The sequence below is a fragment of the Atta colombica genome, unplaced genomic scaffold, assembly GCF_001594045.1.
Source record: "Atta colombica isolate Treedump-2 unplaced genomic scaffold, Acol1.0 scaffold49, whole genome shotgun sequence".
Classification (NCBI taxonomy): Eukaryota; Metazoa; Arthropoda; class Insecta; order Hymenoptera; family Formicidae; genus Atta; species Atta colombica.
The window spans coordinates 1,521,608-1,546,335 of NW_017259538.1; the positions used below are offsets into that span (position 1 = coordinate 1,521,608).

Genomic DNA, 24,728 nt, shown 5'->3' on the forward strand with positions numbered 1-24,728 from the left:
AAATATAAGACTTGACTATAAGTATCGGCCTCTGTATTACGCGGCGCTATCTTCATTTTGATTGGTAGTCACTTTGCACTAAGTTCATAGTGCTTCGCGTGCGCGCCTCGAAGTAACACGCGAGCTGACGAGTCTCATTCCTTCCGTATTTTCCATATTTTTTCTGTTTGGAGCAAAGTAAGCGTAAAAATAATAGTCGGGAGTGTCAAATCGAACGACGGATAATCGCCGGAGAGTGTTAATTAACATCATGATCAATACCTCATCGTAATTGCCGAACAAACGTAGTCGTCCGTATTAGAAACTGCGTCACAGTGTCGCAGGTCCGTTGGAACATGGTGTATTTCAAAGTACGTTATTTCGCATCGTTTGATAATTTGAGTCGGAAATTTCGTACGCGAGTACTATAAATGATGATTAAACTACAAAAGCAAGTAAAGCACTCGATAACAATGGGCTCTCCAAGTCGTACCACTGCGATAATTCTAGTGTGCCGTGTGAAATTGCTGTTGCATCGTTTGAATTTTTCGTATGTATGCACGTTTCAGGGTTGGTAAAGAATAATGTCTTTTTTAAGAATAAAACGTATTGTGTTTTTTCTTAAATATGTTTTTAATGCTTCAAATATGCTTTAAACAGTACTATACAAAAACATATTTAAAACATATTAAAAACATCAATTAAGCATGTTTTAAACTGTTTAAAACATGCTTTTTTACCAACCCTGAGTCATACTTATGCGAATGTATCGTGTACTAAAAAAAAGTGTCTAATATTTGTAAAATAATTATGATTAGGAGCTCCATTTTTGTAATTATTACTGCTATAATGTTAATAATAATAATTACATTAATAGTTCTATGTAGAAAGAATGATTATGCTGAATAAAAATTTCCTGGGTAGCAAGTTATTTACATCAAAATATCTTTAATATATCATTTTAATGTCAAAATGATGACAGATAACGTCAGCTTGCTAAATTGATATAGATCTAAAAATAACTTTGTTGGATCATCAATATAATTATGCAGGAAATTCGAGCATAATGAGTAATGCTACAAAGTTTTCTAGCAATCTCCAGTTCGAACATTCTGTATAATTATTTCAACAGTCCAACAAAGTTGTTTTCAGATTTATACTAAACTTTGGATATTTCAGCAAAACTATTCTTTTCATGTAAAAAAAAAATACTGACGCTCAAAGATAGCAAAATGATCAGTGTGGAAATGCTTCCTCGAACTTCGTGCCTTTGACAATAATAAAATAGCTTCATACTGATGATATTACCATCACTGAGTGCGTGAAATTCTAGCCTTATTTGTAATTTTTAAACTCATCCCATTTGAAAATAATCATAGCTTTGGCATTTTTTGTATTAGATTTTTCATCTGAAAATATTACAAAGAACTGCTTTAAAATATTTATCATCAGTTTTGAGACATTCTATACATATTGATGTACATTTGATACCGAAAATGGCTACATAAATTACGACTAAATTATATTAATCGTAACCGTTATTTTTTTTTTCAGTGCACGTGAACTTGGCAAATAGGAGCGAACGAACTAGAAAAAATAATGTTCGTGGAAATATACGTCTTATTGATTCAAGGGTAACGATTGACGCACGTATCAAAATAAACGCATAGTCGACAGACAGTCGTGCGTCGTCCGTTGGTCATGTTATTAGGGGTAGTTGTTTTTGTATGTGTAACGTAAGATTACGAACGAAAGTAGATACGCAATACACACGGCACGGCACGGCACGGTGCGGCGCGGCGCGACGCGACGTAGCGCGATACAGTGTAACGTCACTAACGTGTAACGGCAGGTTGTGGCGGTAGGGGAGCGGAGTGGGATCGTCGAACGCTCGGATGAACTCGGCTGGCTGCCGATGTCTCACGAAGCGCAAGCGCTCCAAAAGTAAAGCGCGCGGCAGACGGTCTTCGCGCGTCGAGCTCACCGGTCGCTCTCTCACGGTCACGCCTCTGTCGTTGTACTAGTCGACATTCCGCGGACGAGGAACGAGGAACGACTTATATACGGCAACTCCGAAGATTCGGATCGACTTTCGATTCACATTCATCGCGCGTCCCCGCGACTCGCGTTCGCGTCGTTAAAATCAAATTTCGTCGTTTCCGATTCGTTCGGCAATTCTGCGAGTTTTTTGTGTTTCATCACCGCACCGCGGTTTGCGAAACAACCTGAAGTTCGCCGACTTGGAGGAATTTGGTTCGCGACAGTGTTTTCTTTTGTCTGTGATGTGCACGAGAGCTACGAGCGGCAGCGGCATCAGGATGACGACGTTCACCATCACCGTCTGGGCCTGTGTCATCGCCGTGCTGTGTTCATCGATTGTTGAAGGTGCGCGTGTGGCATAAGTTACATAATCGCACGGTGAAATCCCGTTATGACGAGATCGTCATTTTTTTTAAGGCGTCGCACTGCGTCGCCGGCCGCAATTGGCCATTACCCAGCAGGGTATCGGACACATCTGATACATCGCGAATATCGCGATACGATCAACTCGATTCTAGATGGGATTCGTTATAATGAGATTTTACCGTGGTTTTATATCCGGTCGTATATTGCGCGCTTTTCCGGCGCGGCGCAACATATACGGGGATTCGTTTCGAATCCGGCGCGCCAATAAAATGCGCAACCTCGACGATCGCAGTTTATATCGCGCTGTCAAATATACAGTGACAGCGTTCGCTAAAATATTTATTTTGCAACTGGTTTTTTTTTCGTGCTCATTGGATTATATTTTTAAATGTAAAGAAACAATCCTATCTCAGCGAAGAAGATACTCTTAACAGTTGCAAAATAAACGTTTCTGCTGATTTAGTAAAAAAAGAAGCAGTTTTGCAATTATAAGATTCTTTAATATGATTGGTTTATGAATTTAGGTGAGGAATTAAGGCAAGACCACGATATTATAGAATTTTAATTACAAAGCTGCTTTTTCTGCTGAACGCGGCCGTGACTGTGTTCAGTAGAAAAAGCAGCTTTGCAACTGTAAAATTCTTTACTCCTCCCGTACAGCATAGATCATTCCAGCAATATCGCAGCGAAATCATTGAGTACTAAGCTATATCTTTAATAGGATTAACAGGATTGAATTTGACAGTGTACTTTATTTTTTCTTTTCTTGTAACTTAATAATTAAACTGTGTTTATGAAAATTTATAAGTGTAAAATTTATCTTGTTACATTAAGAGTGTCCTACTTCGTTGGATGTAAAATTTACATACCAATAATTATACTGTACTCTTAATATAAACATCGTTCTAAGATTAATTCTTGCTTTTCCTTGTTGGATATAAACTTATAAATCAATCATATTAAAGAATCTTCCAGCAGTTGCAAATCTACTTTTTTTTTAATTGAACATAATCAATACGGAGCGAATATAGCCGCAACAATTTAACGCATTCATGAAAAAAAAAAAAAAAAAAAGAGAGAAAAGAAAGAAGACGTAGCTTTCCGATCTCTTGTGACTTTTACCTCGCGGAAAGCAAACGCGTTTAGGCAAATGACGGGTACAACTCGCTCGCAACTTTTCCTCTTTCACTGCGAACGTCGCAGCTTCGTGTCGCACGCGCTAAAGATACGCGGGAAAGGGAAACTCGTGGGAAAACTTCTGTGTGTGCTTTGAAGTCGGAAGAGGCGAGAAAGGTTCGGTGTGCGCGGGCGGTGATTCTCCACGCTACGTGCATTCTGCGTGCGGAACGCGTAACGATGACGCCCGTCGACATATGAAACGAATATAAACGCCGCTGGCGGGAAATGCATCCTCCTCGAGATTATTCGCTACGCGGCATGCCGGTATTTAGCCGTCATTCAGCATAGGAGATGTATCAATCTAGATGTATCAATGTGCACCATGTTTGACTTAATAACCATATCATATTAATTATATATATATTTAAGTAGGTAAGTGGGGTGCTCCGAACACCTCAAACAAGTTTTATTTTTATAGTTTTGTTTTTTAATAGTATACTTATATATTTACAGACTTTCTAGTAAGCCATTACCTAAGCTTTAGGTCTTAAGCTTTAGGTCTGTCAGAAATTAATCAATCAGTCGATATATTCTTCTTATATTTGACTGCGTGATTAGATGATTTTTTATGACTTGATTTAAATCTTAGGTATAATAGCTTATTGTAGAAAGCTTCTTAAATTTATATTATATTTATATTCTTTATGAGATAGAGGGTAAAAATAATGAATTTTAATATTTCTGAGTAATTCTTTTTACTTTTCTTTCCCAAATCAAGGTTTTTAAGATAATTATATAAATATAGAGTTAGAGTTATAATTACTTATAGCACGGATCATTCCAGCAATATTGCAGCAACTTTGCAACGTTCCAGTAATATTTCAGTAACATTGCAAATGTTTTAGCAATGTTGCTGCAAGCTTCTAACATTTAAATAGATAGGTGCTGTAAAGCACCTATCTATTTAAATGTTAAAAAATTATTAACAATTAGCTTACTTATTTGTTAAGCTTATTTATTATTTATTACTTACTTATTGAATGATAGACCAAAATAGCGGTCAAAATAACCAACAGAAAAATTGTCAGCATATGACTCTGACAAAAGAATTACACTACCCTGATATACCTAGAGCTGTAATCCAACAGAGATCGGGATGAGATTTGACATTCTTCTGAAACGCACGGCGCTCTCGTTTCGAGGGAGACGAATTCTCGGGTAATGACGCGTGGTAAACGTGACACCGGCAAAATATTTCGCTGATAATTAATGAACCGGTTCGTGAGTATGATACGTCCTGGCGACCAATGGTCGATTAATAGGACCATTATTGATATTAAATTTACAAAATTCTCGAGGGGAGAAGCGGGGGAGAACAATTTGTAGCGTGGTGTAGACATGATGAGCGAAATTCGCCAAAATTACGCGACGTGATTATAATGAATATGAAATTCGATATAGGCGTGAATATAAATATAGCACTGTGCGCATGTACAATATATATGTACAAGATTCGGCGCAGGTGATTTATCACGAGACATATAAATGTAATGCGTGTAGAATTCGATTAAAATGCAGCAGGGTAAATATAATACGTGCAAATATTGGGAGGATTTTATAGAGCAGAAAGTACAGTATGTACAGTAAATATATGAAATAATCGCAGGGATCGGGAGATACAATAGGCAATTGCATTTGCAAAATTTAAGAAACGATTAATGGCGCATGCAATCACAAAATTCAAAGGCTAATTAATATTTCGTCGTAAATATAGCATACGTTTGAAAAATATTTACGAGTGAGATATGATTATTCACGTATGTTTGTTCGCGTTCGAACACAAAGGTTTCTTGTGACACTACAATAGATTAGAGTTAATCGATGATTGAACCAGATAACGAAACCATAGTAGGGTTGTTATTGTGGATACGTGCAATGGCTTAAAAGTTATATATAGTGCAAATGTATGCATTTTATGCTGCATTCACATATGGAGTAACGCGATACTACACGATAGATAGATTGCTATAAATAATTAGAATATTTTTATATAAAGCAAAGGAAAGAGTATGATGCAATGAAATTGAAATAAATTTTCCATGATGTTTATGACATTTCAGTATGATGTATCAGCGTAATGTCTATTGCAATTTCTCAGCATAGCACAAAAGCAACTTGATTTTAAAATTCAATGGAATTATATAAAGATATTACTCCGTTTCGTTTGTAAATATAATTTTTCTTCTTGCTGTTTGTAGAATCAATTTTTCGTGGAAACTTTGTTGCGAAACTCGCTTTGACTTTTCTCCATCATCATATTAAATAACTTTAATAATCAATAGGTTATCGCAATGTTATATATGTTTATTACAACGTATTACATTTAAATTCAGATAGGGAGATTATATATTATTATTATCATTATTATTCTTTGAACTTCATAGTTACAATTTAAGTTGTGAAGATAGATATTACCGTATAATCCTTTCACTTCTGAGAAATTTGAAATGTTGATTGCTCGCCCTAATGTCATAGTGATATGCATTCTGTGTCAAATGCATATTGAATAATTAATGAATATTAAAATATTACTTGAATAATTGTATCATTATTAATGTTTTGCTTCTTATAATCATTATATTCAGAGAAAAAATGTATCTTTTCATATAACCTTTAATTATAAAGAAAAAAAATTTTTTTTAATTTTTAAAAGCGTAATATTAAAAGAATTAGAGAAAAATAAGACCCAAAATATAAAATTCGACAAGGTACAATTTATTTGTTTTAACACAATAATCAAATTTGCGATATGAAAAAAATTTTATAAAAGATGTATTGATTGGTTTACTTGTTGTATCCGTAAAATTAATATTGGTACGGAAACATGTTTATTATTTTAACTTGTAGATCTTTATAAAATATAATACATATTTATATATGTATTTCTGATAATTCTACTTTTATAATGTAGAATTTTTGAAATTATGATTTTTAAAAGTTATTATGTATGAAACCATAACACGCTAAATAAATTTGATACATAGGATTTATTTATATCGAATATTTAAAATAATTAGCTAGCTATTAGTTATTTGATTTTTTGCTGAGCAAGATTTGTTCCGCAAAGGTGAATTTTGTATTAATTTTCTTTCTTATATGCATAATTAATAATTTTATGTATTAGGAAAATTGAGCATTAGTGATTTTTTTAAATGTCGAACAAAAAGTTAATATCTTCTAAAGAAATTGAAGAAAGAATATTAATGAAATTCATGTTTCATTTAAATTTTATAAGTCGACTTTGATTAATTTGATTTAAGTAGTAATTACTTTTTTGAAAAAAATTTTGAAAAGTGATGTAGTAGGTAATAATGGCTTTCCGTTAAATTTTTGTTAAAGAGGAGTCAATTTCATATTCGCTATGAAGAATTCTCTCATTAATTCTTGTCAGATTCATGCTCTTCCTGTGTATCATGATGATGTACCCTGCGTGATTTTAGTCGATCGGTGCTATTTAAATATTTTAATGTTAAATTACTTTCAATTAATTGACGTGAAATATTAGCGAACGAGGTGGCAGCCGATCGTCCACAGGGAAATGTCGCTCAGATGAACAATTATTATCACGATATAATTGAAGAAAATTTCTTGTTACCCGCGAATAACTTGTCGCAACCTATTAAGGCTTTAGATCGGAACGTTAATTATTTTGCAATTATCGTAGCAGTTTTATTTAAGAACGAGTACATCGAAACTCGTTACACTATTTCTCGCGATACGAGATTAATTCTTAATAGGACAATTATTTTCTTATTATTTATTGTTGTACATAAAAGTGGAATAATTTTATAAAGTAAGTAAATTTTATGAAGTAAGTTGGGTTTGCTTTGTTTGATTATCTTTTTTTATTAAATATTTCTTATTGTAATTAAAATTTTGAAAAATATTACTTTTCTCTCGATAAAATTAAATTATGGGTTAAATATCAGACATTATAGTATAAGTTAATCTCAAGATATTTCGTCAATAAATTAAGTAATTTTTTTTTCCAAATCGAATTAATAACCGTCACGTTGTGGATGAAAATATTTCTCTTATAAGTGATTAGCACAGTTTTGGGAATATTAATTGTTTTTCTATATATAATTCGATCACAATAAAGTATATTACTCAAAGTTTTCTTTTAGCTCTTTCTCTCTCTCTCTCTCTCTTTCTTTCTTTCTCTTTCCTTCCCTCTTTACCTACTTGTATTATTTCTCGTTCACATACTATATAAAGCGACAGGAAACAAGTCCGAAGCAAGTATAAAGTAAATTCAATACTAAGCGTTTATCGATTTAAGTGCGACCAACGACCGATACTTACTGGTGTTATTTTATTTGCCGCTGCTCAACATGATTCGCGAAGAATCACTTTTATATTAGAACAAAGGTTCAACGTGGATTATGATATTTTAATACAAAGATTTTATTGTTCTCAACGAATCCTTAAACATTAGGTATGAGTTTTCCGTATGCATTATATTAATATTGCATTACGATAATCCGTGATATATTAATCTACTTTGCGATTTAACTACTTCTACTTTATTTTCGTCGATTTTTAAAAGATACTAAATGAAAATTCTTCAAATACGATTTTTTTTATCTGCACAGAAAAAAATGATTTGCTGAAGTATCTAAAAATTTAGATAGACTGATTAAAAATAATTTTATTTTACTATCAAAATAATATGTAGGATGCTGAAGTTGATTGCTACAATGTCTAACTTTTTGCAGCATTGAATTTTTTACATAATTATTATTTTTATTTTTATTTCACATATTATTATTTTTACATAATTTCGAGTTTAAATTTTTATATACTTTTGCAAAATTCTTTTCATATGTTAATATAATTTTGAATGAATAACGTATATTTACAATATTCCCGAAACTGTTTCCGAATAAATGTGTCACGGTGATCGATACTCGCGAGGTATATGTTATTTTAATGAAAATGATGTTATATAAAAGTATCATGTATATATATCAACATCGCGTGCGCGCCATCACACAAAATAATCTGGAATACATTTAGGGAAAAGTTTAAGGTTGCATTTGTTCAAAACTTATGTCTCTCGCTTTAATGCCACTCAAATTGAACTCGTGCTCACCTTGAGCTCTAAGAAAAGGTCGATGTAAATCTGATGCAATTGCGAATGCTGGGCGTGGGACGCCAACTGTACTTGCAATAGGATGCAAGGTGCATTCCAAGTAAATTCCTTGGTGCAACTCGCATTTCTGAGATAACGCATCGAGTGAAACTTATTTCGCCATGAGACGGGTTCGTCATGCGGGAGATGTAATTTCATGAGTACACTTATTGCAAATGACGTCATATAACTCAACGAATTATTATGATATGGTCATGCATGTCGTAACCTAATTCCGAAGACGGAGTGAGTCACTCGATCGATGAATGGCAGTTCTTAGTATGTTCTGACTTTGATCGTAAATGCAACATGCATTCTCGTAGGATGTCGATAATGTATAGTGACCCAGTGAGAACTTAATTATACAGGAATGCTCTTAATAAAATATGTTTAATAAGGTATTTTTAAGATAGTATATTTTTATAGATTTATAAAAATATGATTATTTTAAAATAAATAAAAAATTTGAAATCAAGCTAATCACAATCAATATTTTATTTGAAATAATTATTACTCTATATAAAGGTCGGTTGGTTATTTTATCTTTGGATAAACTGCATGATAATTTATCTAAGAGATAAACAAAAGAGTAAAAGAATAAAAGAATAAAAGGATGAGATGAAGTTTATTGAAAGGATCCCTGGATGAAAAAATCCCAGTTTTTGTAAAAATTAATAAAATAATTTTATTAAAGTTTTGCAGTTAAATTAAGACATTGTGACAGTCACATTTATTACCATTGACTTTGTTATATTTTTATTACAAAATGGAGTATTCCTTTCTTGGGCTATAGTTCTATTGTAAATACTGTCTATATAAATATAGCTCTGTAAATATAGTTTATTCATATCGAGTCTAAGCTAATTAATAAATAATTAGAATGACGTGAAGGAATTGTGTTTATAATTCTGCAATTTTTTTCGGAATAGATCTATGAAATAATATTCTAAAATAGACATACTATATATGGAACACATTAGAAATATCTTTTTATTGGCTATGCATTTTTGAGAACATAAGATAAGGAATAAGAAAAAGAATACAATAAATATGAAGAAAATATGTAATATTTAAATATTGCATATACGCGGAGATACTTAATAAACAATGTTTTTCATTTAAAAAAATCATAAATCTGTTATTCTCTGTTTTTTCCAAAATTTCTTTGTTCCGTTAGTATCTGTTGCGAAAGAATATACGCGGAGATAATAAACAATGTTTTTCATTAAAAAAAAATCATAAATCTGTTATTCTGTTTTTTCCAAAATTTCTTTGTTTCATTAGTATCTGTTGAGAAAGAATATACGCGCAGATACTTCATAAACAATGTTTTTCATTAAAAAAAAATCATAAATCTGTTATTCTCTGTTTTTCCCAAAATTTCTTTGTTCCGTTAGTATCTGTTGCGAAAGAATATACGCGGAGATAATAAACAATGTTTTTCATTAAAAAAAAATCATAAATCTGTTATTCTCTGTTTTTTCCAAAATTTCTTTGTTCCGTTAGTATCTGTTGAGAAGAATATACGCGGAGATACTTAATAAACAATATTTTTCATTAAAAAAAAATCATAAATCTGTTATTCTCTGTTTTTTCCAAAATTTCTTTGTTTCATTATTATCTGTTGAGAAAGAATATATGCGGAGATACTTAATAAACAATGTTTTTCATTTTAAAAAAATCATAAATCTATTATACTGTTTTTTTCAAAATTTCTTTGTTTCGTTAGTATCTGTTGAGAAAGAATTTTATCTCCCGCTACGTAAAATAATATAAAGCATTAATGGCTGAAAAAAGCTCACAGTAAAAATTTGTTTGCGTTGTTACCCGTTGGTACTTTTTGCTAATCATTACGTAGAGACGCGTATTTGGTATTTACGTACGAGAGACTATCAGCCACCGCAATGGCTGGAAAAAAAAATATGGTAGAAAGTGAAGGGAGATTTTCGATAGTCAGTAAAAAATACTTGTTTGGTCGAGGGAGAATATTTATCTATAAAGTATAAGAGTGGGAAGAGACTATGTGGGAAGGAGAGTGAATGAGAAAAAGCGAAAGAGAGAAAGAAAGAGAGGAAGAGAGAGTGATAGAGGAATGATATTGTTCGGAAAGAGGAAATGGATGACTGAGGGTTTAAATTCGATACCTGATACGTACGCGGTTGTTGGCAAAACCGTACCTCGGGATGGATAAATACGAAAGAACCCGCAGTGATTCGACTCTGCGGAGTGTATTTGAAAATTTTCTGTCTCCATTTGGACACATACGATTGCAGTATGAACGTGGTCGAGCTCCAAGTTTGCTTTGTAAACTGAACTGCCACGAAGTTGCAAGGTGGGATTCGTTTCTAGATTTTGCGGAAAATACATCATTTCTCCTCGCACATTGTAGATTTCCCTGCGGATAAAATATCTGGCGAATCTGTTTTTTTTTTTTACGAACTCTAAAACGCGCTGTTAACTAATCTTATCAGATATTATTCAGGGCAGAGAGAGGCAGAGTACGTTATCGCATTACTCAGTCGGAACATGCACTTGTCTTAACAAAACCAGCTGTATTAATAGCTATCTATTTAGCTTTTATAATAAAGGAGAATGTTAAAAAAAAGATTATTTGGCTCTAAAAGCTGTAATTAAAAGGAATAGTCTTTTTTTGTAGATTTCCATTTCCTAGATATAACAAATCTACTAAAAATGTTCGTGGAATTTAGGGAACACTTTAAAAATTAAGCAATCACATCATGATCTATTTATCTATATAGAAATTCGGATATATGGAACTTCTACAAAACGTATTTGTGTAAATTTTTCTGGAGGAAGAAAGTGTATTTTGTAATAATAAATGAAATCCTGAATTTCCCGGAAAGTGCATGCAAAATGTTTCATCATTTCTTCACCCTCTATGTTGACGTTTCGTATGTATGTGTAGTAAATGGCATGTAAGTCGTGCGAGATCGATACAAGCGACGTACATGACATGATATTACGATATTTTATGAATGTTGTTTTTTTATATTAGCTTCATACATTATTCGAATTTCTATAAATACATGTTCTTATTCAATTTTCAAGGTATTCTCTAAATCCCACAAACTTTTTAATAGATTTATCGCATAAGGTCAAAATTTAGTATTTTTTTTTTAATTTACACTTTAGACCAAAATTAATCTTTTTTTTATCTTTCTTAAAATACGAAAATAGATCAGTTAATTAGAAATTTTTTTGCAACACAATTATCACCATCTGTTTGTATTTCAATTGACTGTCTTTTAATGATGACAGAATAAATTCCTGTCGTTTCGTAACTATTACTCATAGACGTAATAAAAATAGATTGTACACTCTTATGAAATTGTCATTATCGATTTAGAAAGAGTGAGCTATCTTAAATCTCTCTCTCTCTCTTTCTCTCTCTCTCTTCCTCCCTCCCTCTCCCTCTCCTCTTTCTCTCTCTATCTCTCTAAAGTCAGTTGAAGAAATATATTCAATTCCTTTTAACGGAACACAGAAACTAAGATTAGAGAATGTTCAGTACATATTATATTACAGCCCGTGGCAGAAGAGCGTTGTCAATAATTCTCTGAAAGAAACTGAGTATATGTACTAAAAATTATATTTTGTCAAATTATATTGCACTAAAATACATTTATTTACAGTTAGTATGGCATTCAAGCATCATTATTATTATTTATAGCTGGTTGAAGTATGCTTCACACGAGATTTTTTATCAGTATTTTGGATAAAATTCTCCAAATTTTTTAAATATTCGAAAATAATAAAATAACTTTAAAATAACTTTGTTTTCCGAAGCTTTATCTTCATAATTGATCAGACATTTTTAATCAAATTTGCATTCGGTGATGACCAATCTATCGGTTGATATCATTTTGCACGTTGTAAAAATCTTGTAAAAAATATATTTGATGGAAAACATGACGACAAGTCTGATAGAAAACAATAGTAATTAGACGCTACATTAAGCAAATGCATTTTAATAAATGTAATGTACTTTTAAATATGACTTTTTAATATATTCTAAGCTTCTTTCAGAAAACTGCTAACGACACTTTTGTGGCACTAATTGTTTATAATATTACTATCATTTTTGCACGATGTCAATGATGTGACTGCAATTTACATGATTCGCGTTTAAACGCAAAATGAGAGACGATGAGAAATGATATATTCTACATTGACGTTTATCAATGTATATGAAATGTGTATAAAACATCGTGAGAAAATAAAAATTGGAGTAAACACACAACATGAAAGAGAAAAAAATTTAAAGCAATTATGAAAAACAAAACGTTAATTTTAATTGATCTTTTAATATCGATGTTTCGCGAGTATAAGAAAAGGATTAAATCGAAGTTGCTGATGTCAGCGAACGTTAAATAAGCGTAATATCGTGCTTGGTTATCTTATATGCACAATGGCTTAAGTGCAGAAGAATGTAGGTTGCGTTATGAAACAGGTCAGCATGCTAATTAGCCGAAATTTCCTTCGTAATCCGAACGCCTGAGCGCCTGAACAAGAATTGTATACATAGTTTAAACGGGTTTATATTTTTTAATGTTTAAATGATGCTCGAAATTAATTTCTACTTGGAAATGTACAATTCCAGGCCAAAAGTTTGTAAAAAGAAATTGACATTTTTGGGATTGCTTTTTTAAATTTTTATAACAAAGTTTTTCTTAACTTTTAATAATTCTGTATATCCTTATATATAACTTTCAATAATTTTTTAGATGTATTAATTTGATTTGAAAATTCTCTCTGTTATTGTTGAAAAAAGCATATTGTTATCGATATCTGAATAAGTAATTTCAAAAATATCAAAAAATTTTTGATCTAAAATGTATATTTCTCGTTGTGATTGATTATATTATGATCATGTTCAACTTTGTGTGTGCAATTCTGTTATTTCTCTTTTTAGATTTTATCATGCGTGTTTGGTATGATTATCGACTAGGGAAATTTCATATTATGATAACGCAATTTAAAAAAAGGACAAATATCGTACTTAAAATCAAGATTATTTGAAGCACGAATTTCTGTATATAAAGTCCTAGTATTCTACACATAAAACGATTCCAAGAACAGTGCAATTGTGATCAATGAATAATACTTTGACGCATAGTTTTGTAATATATGCTATTAATGACGCATCCGGAAATCGTTAATAATTACTGTCACGAGTATGTGACATAAATCATCTAGCATTTCCGTAGCAATTAAGAATATGCTCTATTTTGAAATATTATTCCTTTTTCTTGTATCATTTTCTTATCTTTATTCGTTAAAGCAAAATATGATAGCAGAACAAATGAATTTTAGTGAATAATCCATTGTTTTAAAAAAAGCAAAATATTATAAATAAACTTAAGTTTTTGAAAAATATATAGAATATTTATGATACAGTGCATGTATAAGATATTTAGTAATTATGTAAAAAAAGAAAAATACATCGAGAAAGAATACATCATAATTATATTTTATATTTATATATTGAGAATTAATAATTTTCAATTTATACAGAAAATTATATATTAATATATAGATAGATGTATAAATTTGTACGCTTGCACTCAATGTATAGATGAAATCGCTAAGTGCATATTGAGTACAAGCGTACGAAGAAGCCATCCAGTTTATACCGGTTGAATATATTTATATATATATATATCGATTTTGACGTTATATTCTTGATTAAATTCAGTTCTTTTAATGGATGGAAATCTAATGACGAATAATTATTTATCAGAAATTTTAACAATCCATTGAAAATAAATTAATAAATTAAAATTATATATATATAATTATTTATTGTCAATCAATAAATTTTAAATTAAAATGTTTAACTTCTTAATTTTTAACTTTTGTATTTAATATATCTTTATAATATTTGACATCAATGTTGTCAAACATTATACACTTATATTAAATACAAAAATTAAAAATTAAGAAATTAAAAGTTTTAATCTAAGATTTTTTTAATATGTTGATAACATTATATTTTTTATCTGATTAAATATTTTTTAAATATGTACTATAAATAGTTTAATAGTAAAAATAAATAATAAATAGTTTAATTAGATAGTATTTAGTAAACAATTTTTTAAAATTTATATTTAATACACATTTTTTAGCTTTTATATTTTTAAATTCTTATTAGAGCGGATCGAATAACGAACGCCCACGATCGCAGTCGATGAAGCATAAATCTAAGCAGGTCGGATTTCATCGAATGCGTCGATTCAAAAGACGAAACGCCCCGTCACGAGAAAAGTTACGTGACAGGTGCTTTCTAAGCGTTGCACATGTATAGACTCACATACATACGTTTTTATATACACGGTTGCAGGGCCAACAGGTTACCTCTTGGAACAGGTTTAGTGACTATTTTCGGCAGTACTACCCTCATATAAACTCTTCAAATTATCAACGAATCAGACGCTGTTTTACTCGATTAATAACTTCCTTTATTTATTCTCTATTAGCAAAATTTATTTCGATATTTTTAGTAACGTAAACAAATCGAAATAATTGTGTAAACAATTGAACGTAAACTTGAACGTATAATTCTGGATTTTTCTTGTGAAGTTTCGTAAAACATTCTATTTCTGCTTATTTTAGAGTAAAATAAAAATACAATTACAATGAGATTTTTAATTCGAATAGATATCATTATTTTGCGACCTTATATGCAAAAAGTTTTCAGAAAATTTTATATCTTGTTATGTTCCGTTTAACTCAATTTTTTATTCGTTCTTCCGAAAATCTCGAAATTGTAGGAACATCTTTTATTTTATTAGAAATTTATGTGCTATGAAAATAAAATTCATTGTACGAAGAGAACGATTTTGCTGAAATATTTAAAAATTTAATTAAATACGATTTAAACGTAATTTTGTTAAACTATCAATATAATTAGGATGTTAATGTAGGACATTCAAACTGGTTACTAGAATATCAAAACTATTTACAGCATTGTTCATTAGTTTGATTAGTTCATTAGCTTGAGTTTTTTATAGATATAATTATTTTGATGATCAAAATTATTTTTGGATCTACATCAAAATTTTTAAGTACTCAACAAAATTATTCTTTTCGTTTGTCGATCTTAATAATACTTGGAAATCTGAAAGTAAGATTACAGTGATTTGCAATTCTGTAATGGCAAAGTAAAAGATATTGCGAATGTACCGCGACTTACGCCGGATGGCTGTGCTTTAAAAGTGTTTATGATCTCTGCGTTTACAGTTTCTGCATGCAAATATACTGTTTAGCATGTATGTTACAATGTAGATACATACAATCTCATATATTTGTGTGCGCATAATCGGCGCTCGAAATATCTGTGTGCATCTATATGCTGCATGCACAGCGGATTACGCATCGATATCGTATATTTATACCGTTCACATTTAACCGTTCGTGCAGCAGCGTTTTCTAATGCATCGCGAGAGCTTCGAGAATCGATGTGAAAATACGCACAATTGCTGATCCTGCTATGTTCTACCAGGCATAATTAATGAAATTCAGATTCGCTGCATTGCTGACTATGCGCACTTTTGTCTTATTGGGGAAACGATTCAAGGTCTTAACTTGATCTCTCTATATTAGAAAACAAAACATGATTGAACGTAAAATACGAGTTATAATTATCTTAGATAAAACAAGTAGATTTCACTCATTAACATTACCTATTCACATAATTAAAAAAGAAACAACAAAATTTTCATGAATTAAAAAAGAATTCCTTTTAAAAAGATTCGAGCGGCTCTGGCAGATAAATAATAATAATAAATATTAATAATATTTCATGTTTATATTATATGATCATATTTAGGCTATGTTATAATAATAATAATGATAGAATTCTTTGTGTTTTAATCTATATCTACAAATAAACTTTCGAACATTTTCGCATTCTCTTAATTGTTTATCCAGTTTCGATGAAAGGAAAATCGTCAATAAAAAAAAGGGATATGCTATATATTGATTTACTTTTGTAACTTGTACCTCGAGAGAAATTGGTTACGAGAAGAAAACTCGACCGATGAATCGTCCGACAAGAAATCGTGCGCTTGTAGCCATTGAAGATAAAGTTCAGCAACTCGGTTATGCGATACTGCGAGTCTTCACTGATCAACGAGCACTTGCGTAGAGCTTAATTGTACGTGGTCGAGCAGATGAAAGGATATTGACCCGGTCTAAAGAGCACATGGTCACGGAAAGGGACCTCGTAAAGAACAGCACGCAAGTTAACCAAACGCTCGCCCGCACGACTTTCCCTCCACAATGATTACGCAACGGCATTCATTGTACGCGCGTCAGTGCGTTGCCAGTATATTTTTCCGCCGTGATGACGAACACTTCATGTTTTCGCTTCTGTTATTCCATTTTAAGCCAATTTTATTTTGTAACGGTAAATTGTAATCGCTTGAAATGCGAGATACATTGAGGTTTGACAACATTAATTTTATATAACACTTAAAATTCGATAATTATTACATTACTTAATTCGATAAATTATGTTATTCATACTTGGTACGATGGTTACTTCATATTATTTTATTTATGTCTTATATATATATATATATATATATCTGATTATAATTTGATTTTATTAGGGCAATTTTTTTATATATGATCATAAATCCTAAAATTATCTATATACATTGAATGTACGAATTACAAATTCAATATCTGAACAATATCTCTTTTTCTTGTTTCATGAAAGATACATGAAATAATGATTCTATACATCAAGAAAGGTATGTGTTTACTAATACAAAAAGGCCTAACAAGATTGGTATTTTGAGACTGAACAGAATTTCTAGTGATCATAATAAGAAATCTGCTTATTCTCATTCAAATGTCATTTTTGTTAGATTTTTTTGTTGGTTTAATTAAAACATTTTTTTCAATGTATATCTTGTTTTCTTCGTAACATTTATTCAAAGCTAATGTTGTTGTCAGTTTCTCATAAGCGAATAAATAAATTAGTTGCATTTTGCATGATTTGTCGCTCGTTGCAGTCGATAGTTCGCTGTAATAATTGTGGATAAAATAATTACACCTCTCGTTAAAGTGGAATTTGAATGTCGGAATTTTTGCAATTAGATGTCGACGCGATGTTTTCGATAACGCGAATATCATCGGAAGTGGGCAAATTGCCAAGATTCTCTTCGATCGAAAATTTAAATGATTTGATATTTTTATTTTGCGAAAGTGTCAACGACGCTCTCAACCTGTTTTTCTAACACTTTGATCCATAGGCGTAATATTACTTTTGCAAGCTGATATGAACTTTTCCGTTCGTTTGTGAAGTTCTTTGATTCTTTGATAATAAGCAAGATAATATAGAATTAAAAAAAATTCCTATATATTCTCTATTTACAGAATAATAATATTTCTTAATAATAATATTTCTATAAACATAATTTGAAATTACATTCTGTAATAAATCTTTCTCTCTTTTTCTATCTCTCTCATTGATCAGATAAATTTCTAGTTTTTGTATTACTTAATTATAGAGCAATATGCTAATCTTTAGTTCTGTCACGCACGTAATTATGTTTAAAAAAGTCGCAAGTTATTACAGGTAGTATAATAATTCGTTTCCAAGTAAAAATGTCGCGTGTGCCGTCCGTCTTCTTCGTTGGCTTCTATTTTTACCTTTCCGTGTCAGCATATATGATATGAGTCTTTTTAATAGAGAAGTGTACAATTCTCTGATAATTCATTGTGTATATGTATTTATAATAATAACAAAAATGACGCGTCCAGTTTTTCGGTAAACATTTTATTGATCTTAATACCATTGAATTATGTCATCGCGTAGCCACGTATCGAGTGAATTATAAAAGAAACTAGTCACAGACGTGTGTGATACAGAGTGGCTACTCTGAATTCGAGGATGTCCGGGTTTCATCCGGTCGATATCGAAAATATATCGCGAGATAAACATCACCGTTATATCATCTGAATTGCAAATGCAATTTGGAAGAGGCATCGCCTTTTTACTGCCGTATATGTGTACGCCGATCGAACGCGTGAACATTTCGAGTACCTCGCCAACTTACTACGCTACGCTCTTCGTATTTCAATATCGAAAGTCTGTTAGATTTTAAAATATCGTCCACATTCCAATGAATTATTTTTTGGTCGCGAAACGTTTTTCGTATTACTTGCAAATCCACGACGCAAGATAAACAATTTAATGCTGTAAAAATGAAATGTGTATAGCGTGGACATCACGCAATGCAGTATACATAATGTTTGATCTTTGTAAAAAATCAAAGTGAATTATGTAGGACTGTTTGAGATGCCAATTACATTTGCGCACGCGTGCGATTATTTTTCTTTATTTGTACAAATATTATACTTGTCAAAACAATATGTTTGATCTTATTTCTTTGTCTATCTTTGGTAAATATTATATTTATAATAATAATAATCATAAATACATTAATAATTATCATAATTATTATATATCATTACAAAATCTCTTATAAAGTTTCGAAATATCTTGAACACCTCTCAGCTTCTGTTTGTCCAAATGCATCTTTATCGTAATTCATGGTAGAATAACTTGACGGCTTTTACACGTGTATCGTGTTGAGCGTTTATAACGGGATTATGCGTGTATATATATGTTATCGTAAATTATGTGTCTATTATGGGTTATAATGGGTTCGTTCCGAATTCACAATGTGTGTGTATGTTGGTCAGAGGGAAAACGAGCCTCGCCCATCTTCTCCTAATACTAGAAAATACGATTCCAGGCCGTACGGCCACTGTAAATCTCTATGATGAATCTACGCGCTTTTAGCATTTATCGTTGTGGAATTTACCCTCCGCGGGAATGCAGCCAGAGCGCATTGCTCCCGTAAGCGTCGCTGAGCTTCGTTAAGCGGGCAATATGGGTTAACGGGCCGCACTGCACTTGGACTAATAATAAGTTAATTGAAATTTAATTTCTGATAGCGGCCGTATGAGAAGTTTAAAACTTTTTGCTAATTCGAACGCGTTTACTTAAAAAAAGCAAGAGGAGAAAGATTGGGAATAAGTTATACGGTACGATGTCCGGTAAATTTTGACAAAGCGTTCTTGTGTAGATAGATCAAATCGAAAAGTCCTCTACCATTTTGCAATTTTTGCAATTTTTGCAATAGTGAACGTGATATTAATTTCTTAAGATTGTCGAATAAATTGGATAAAATCGATGCATAAAACTTTAAGATTTCTTCCAGAGTTTTTAATGAAATATCTTAAAGATGTTTCTTAGCAAATTCTTGAAGATATTTTTAAATTTATTTTGTGCTCATTAGGTAAACTAAAAAGAATTGTTAAAATTACAAAGTGGTAAAAGATTTTGACAGTTTAGTCCGCTTTATCTACACACGAGCACTTTGTCAAAATTTACCGGACGCCTTGTTATCGTTATATCGTTTTAGGAAAGCATATCTTCTTAATAATAAAAAAAGTTATACAAATATAAATAAGAAATATAATAATACACGGAGAGAAAAATGGTTGGTATTTGTAACTATAAAATTTTAGGATAACCATAAAAGATATGATTATTCTAAATATGATTATCCTAAAATATAACTGTAAAATTAGTCGCTTGAATCATTTTTATGGTAATTTGAACTATTTTATGATTATAATAACTATAATTCTAGTCATTTTGCCAACTATATACATTTGTTGCTAGAACTATACACATAATTATTATTATTATTACTGTTATTATTATTATAGCAGTAATAATCATAATTATAGTAATAATTATAATAATAAGTATAGTAATACATAATTATAGCTACAAATACCAAACATTTTTCTCTCAGTAATAAAATATAGTAACGAACGACGAATTAATCATTAAGTTTGGATTATCTAATATTAGATGTCTACAGTTATATATATGAAATCGATATCATGTAAGTATCATGAAATGCGCACATTGAAGAGAAAATACCTTCGATATCTGTCTGAATGAAAATCGATATTTTCTTTTTATCATTCGACATTTAGTCGATCAATCATCAAGAAGCTTTTGTCATTTTATAACTGCTCCATCGCGATAGGCACTTAATATCGACTTGTGAAATGAATACAAACATAGGAAGAAAATTCTCGTTGAATGAAGATCGGATCTCCATAAGGATATTAAAGAAGATTATTTCCGGAAATTCGCTGCTGATAGATTCTGGCCATGTCTAATCGAACGAAGTCACGACCAGTTAATTAGGATCCCTAACGACCGTTAATCACGTTGAATTCTACGCTTTGTAGTCGCGTGATTCGTCGACGTACTCCACATTGATGTTCTATGACGGCGCGGTCGCCCGATGAACATGAACCAAGCCCCTCGCAACATAGTTACATTATGTATATATATACATATATATATATATATATATATTGTCTCACGTTATAGCACATCGTAATGACGACCGTATTGCGAGCATACAGGGTGATTCCAAAATTATCGTACTTTCGAATATGTACATGAAAAGAATGCGATTTTGTTGAAAGATTTAAAACTTTGCTGGATATAGATTTGAAAATAATTTTGGACCATTGAAATAATTTCGTTGGTAACTAAAAAATAATAAGCAATGCTGCAAATAATTTGGTATTTATCAAATATTTATCCTTCAGTTTGAGTTTCTAAAATTATTTTGATAGTCTAACGAAATTATATTCTGTGTTCAATAAAATTTTAGATCTTTCATCAAAATCTTCCTCTCCATGTACTATGTTGATTTAATAATAGAAATAAAGATTTAGTGAATGTTTAGTTAATGAAATCTATATTTGTTCATTTAATGCTCAGGAATAAAACTTAATGTCTCGCTGTGATTATCGAACATTTTACAATTCATTTTGTATCTAAATCGATACCATAATTTTCTGAGGAGATGGATTAACATTCGGTGACATTTCAATTCATTCTCATGGCTTTTAATATTAAATTTTATTTTAATGAAGCATTAAGCTAAGCATTTAAATAAAATGCTCTTGAACATAGCTAGAGAATAAAGTGTTACTTATTCAGACATACAAAGTCATTGAAACTCCCAACATGATACTTGAGTTTTCAATTTCGCTTCTGTTTTGCCCCCTCCAGCATTCATTTTTCATTATGGGACCTTATCTGCAGACGGGAGGAAGCACGATAACTCCGGGACACCCTGCATGTGTACACGTGCGCGTTATATATAGGCACGGGGAAGATGCACAACGACGTGCTGCGGACGTACGGATCATCGTTGGCGTTGTACGCCTCGCCGCCGATCCCTCCCGGGAGGATTGGAATCGACTGGCTCTCTCGTATATCAATATCATTTTTCGGACAGAAAATCGATCAGAATGACGGCGCGGCAGTGGGGTTTCGCCAGTAAATCGCAGAATACGGTCTGCATAATACGAAACCGCCGCATACGTGTGCTGACGAATTGCTTTTATATACTGGCGTTAACCGCGAGTTGCACCGCGAAATCTGTTTCCTCTCTTATATCTTCAGAAAAGAGTCAATTTACGATTTTAGATAATACATTGCGCTTTATTTTGGTAGACAACATTCGTCCGTGTAAATTGAAATACTATGGCAGCCAATTTGTGTCAAAATCAAACCAACAATTTCAATCCAGTGCGAAAACATCGCGTTTCCAATAAAAATCGGATGCGGGTTTACAAACATTTGTTGTTTGAAGATACGCGATTGCTCGACATGCGTGGACGGTTACTTTAATCAGTTGCTATCTAAATTGGCAATTTCAGTTAGATTGACAGTAAAACTTACAAATATAGAATGGGAGATAAACAGGATGTTCCATGATAAGTGCAATTGACGAAATTTGATAAGTGACGGAAAAAATAGTTTTTTTTCCTTTGGAAAATTGAAATCATTTTCCAATATCAATAGTCTAACATCAATTTTTTTGCACTTCTTTTTTAAAATTAATTACAGCTCAAAAATTATTGTCTATGACTCTTAAAAAATTATTTTAATTTTTCCTCCCTTTTTTCTTATTTGAATGAAAAAGAATTTGTACGCAGACATACATAAGTCAATCGCCATGTGCGTTTCTTCGTTCCGAAATGCCGTCAGATGAGATGATGAAACCCATTCAAACTACACACAGCGTGTGCAAACGTAGCGGATGCAGCGCAATTAAAGTTCGTAGAGTAGCTAACCGGCTCGTTCGTTGTCGAATTGAAAGCTTTTTCGTTTGGTGATTCGAGCGTCGATTCCCTCGCGCCAGTTCCATTCGATAAATTAGCGGCCAGCAGCGCCGTTACGTCGTTAAACTGCGCCGCGTTTACTTTAGATAAGCCGAGGAGAAAAATGCATGGCGGTAGAGAAAGAAAGAGTGCAGGTGCAGCATACGAATGTAGGAAATAATAATGAGGGAGAGAGATAAAAATAACACGATGCATTGTTGTTTGTTAGAGCTGCAAGGTGCATCTCGTCGAACACCAGACGTCCTAAAGAAAGTCGTGACTTGGCTGTTTCTGATTCTTCCTCGTTTGTCGTCGTCGATACGAGAACGAACGAAGCCGAGGTAAAACTCGTCGCCTACCTTTTCATCGGATATAATTGCCTTTTATCCCTCGGTTGATCGATTGAACGTTCGTTCAGTCGACTTTTGAAAAGATTCGAAATGAAATGTTGCTCCCACGTCCGAATGTTCCGACTGAACATCGATAACACTGACACTCGTTACTCCAACGATGTTTAATTGGAATTCAGCATTTAAGGCCGCCACTTGTAAATTCAGCAGTACTAAACCTCAAATGCATTGTATTCATTTAGTCATCTTATAGTATTTTTACATAAAGTAACTTTATATAATATTTGATATAAAGTTAGAATACGTTATAAAACTTCAAAGAAGATGGAAAATATAAGAAAAGTAATTTTAGATTTGAAGGGAAAGTTTCTTCTGATAATATTTTTGAACTTTAGGAGTAGAATAGTATATTATATTTTTATATATAGAAAGAAGAAAGAGAAGAGAAATATGAATGTTTTATATTAAATATTTAAAAATTTGTCGTCCTACTTTTCATCAAATATTACAATAGATTGTTGTTTATTTAATTCCAGAATATTTATTTTTTTTTATATGTAATTAAATTGCAGTGCAAATGTGATGTAATTCTTTCGACAAAAGAATTGATGTTGTAGTTACTACATGCATGTTCCAGGAATGAAACTTCGAGCACAATGTGCATTCCGTCATGGAGCATTCTCTTAATCTCATTACAATTTATCTAAATGTGAAGAGTGATGATGAAGTCGAATTACCAATTAAGAGATTTGAAGTGCGATAATAACATAGTATTAATCACGATAAACAAAAGATACAAGATGTCATATATATATACATATAGAGAAAAAGAGAGAGAGAGAGAGAGAGACTACTCCTGATGGAAATATTATTGCTTACATATTACATTCAAGACCGATTGTTCTATCTTCAGATAAAAGATGTGATAATTTATCTAACGTATAAACAAAAAGAGTAAGACAGTGAAGAATTGAAATTTATTAAAAGGAATAATCTATTCGTAGATGATTTAAGAAGCAGTTTTAAGTGAATCAATTTTAGCTGAATAATTTTCAGTATTAAAAATTTAACTACATTAAAAATTTAAACTGTTATCGAAAATTGAAAATATTTTTGAGCATCGTTTTTTTTCTCTTTGCGGATGAACGCAATTTTCACATCTTGTATAAAAAAAACTTTAGCTTGAACTTCATTCTCTCGTCTCGGGATCTGAGCCAACAGAATCGGAATCGAGGAGGGGACGAATCCGTTACGAAAAGGGACGGTGAAGTACATGGCGTAGGCGTCGATTCACTCCGCTGTGTCTCCTTCGTCTTCCAATCGGAAGACCTTTCTTCGTCGGACGTTAATAAAGTCTTCTGTCCTCCACCTCTCGGGCTGGAGAATTTCCATCCTTCGAGCTATTCTTCTTCGATTCACCAGGGTTTCTCTCTGCT

General features: G+C 31.8%; 1 protein-coding gene across 1 annotated transcript in view; it reads left to right on the forward strand.

The window, feature by feature from the left end:
• Window positions 1-2,009: 2,009 nt before the first annotated feature.
• Window positions 2,010-24,728, forward strand: part of LOC108691679 (fasciclin-3) — a 376,079-nt gene continuing 353,360 nt past the window's right edge. The window contains exon 1 of the mRNA XM_018199549.1: window positions 2,010-2,364. Within this exon, the coding sequence (XP_018055038.1) occupies window positions 2,262-2,364 (103 nt within the window). The 5' untranslated portion in view covers window positions 2,010-2,261. The remainder of the gene's footprint in view (window positions 2,365-24,728) is intronic.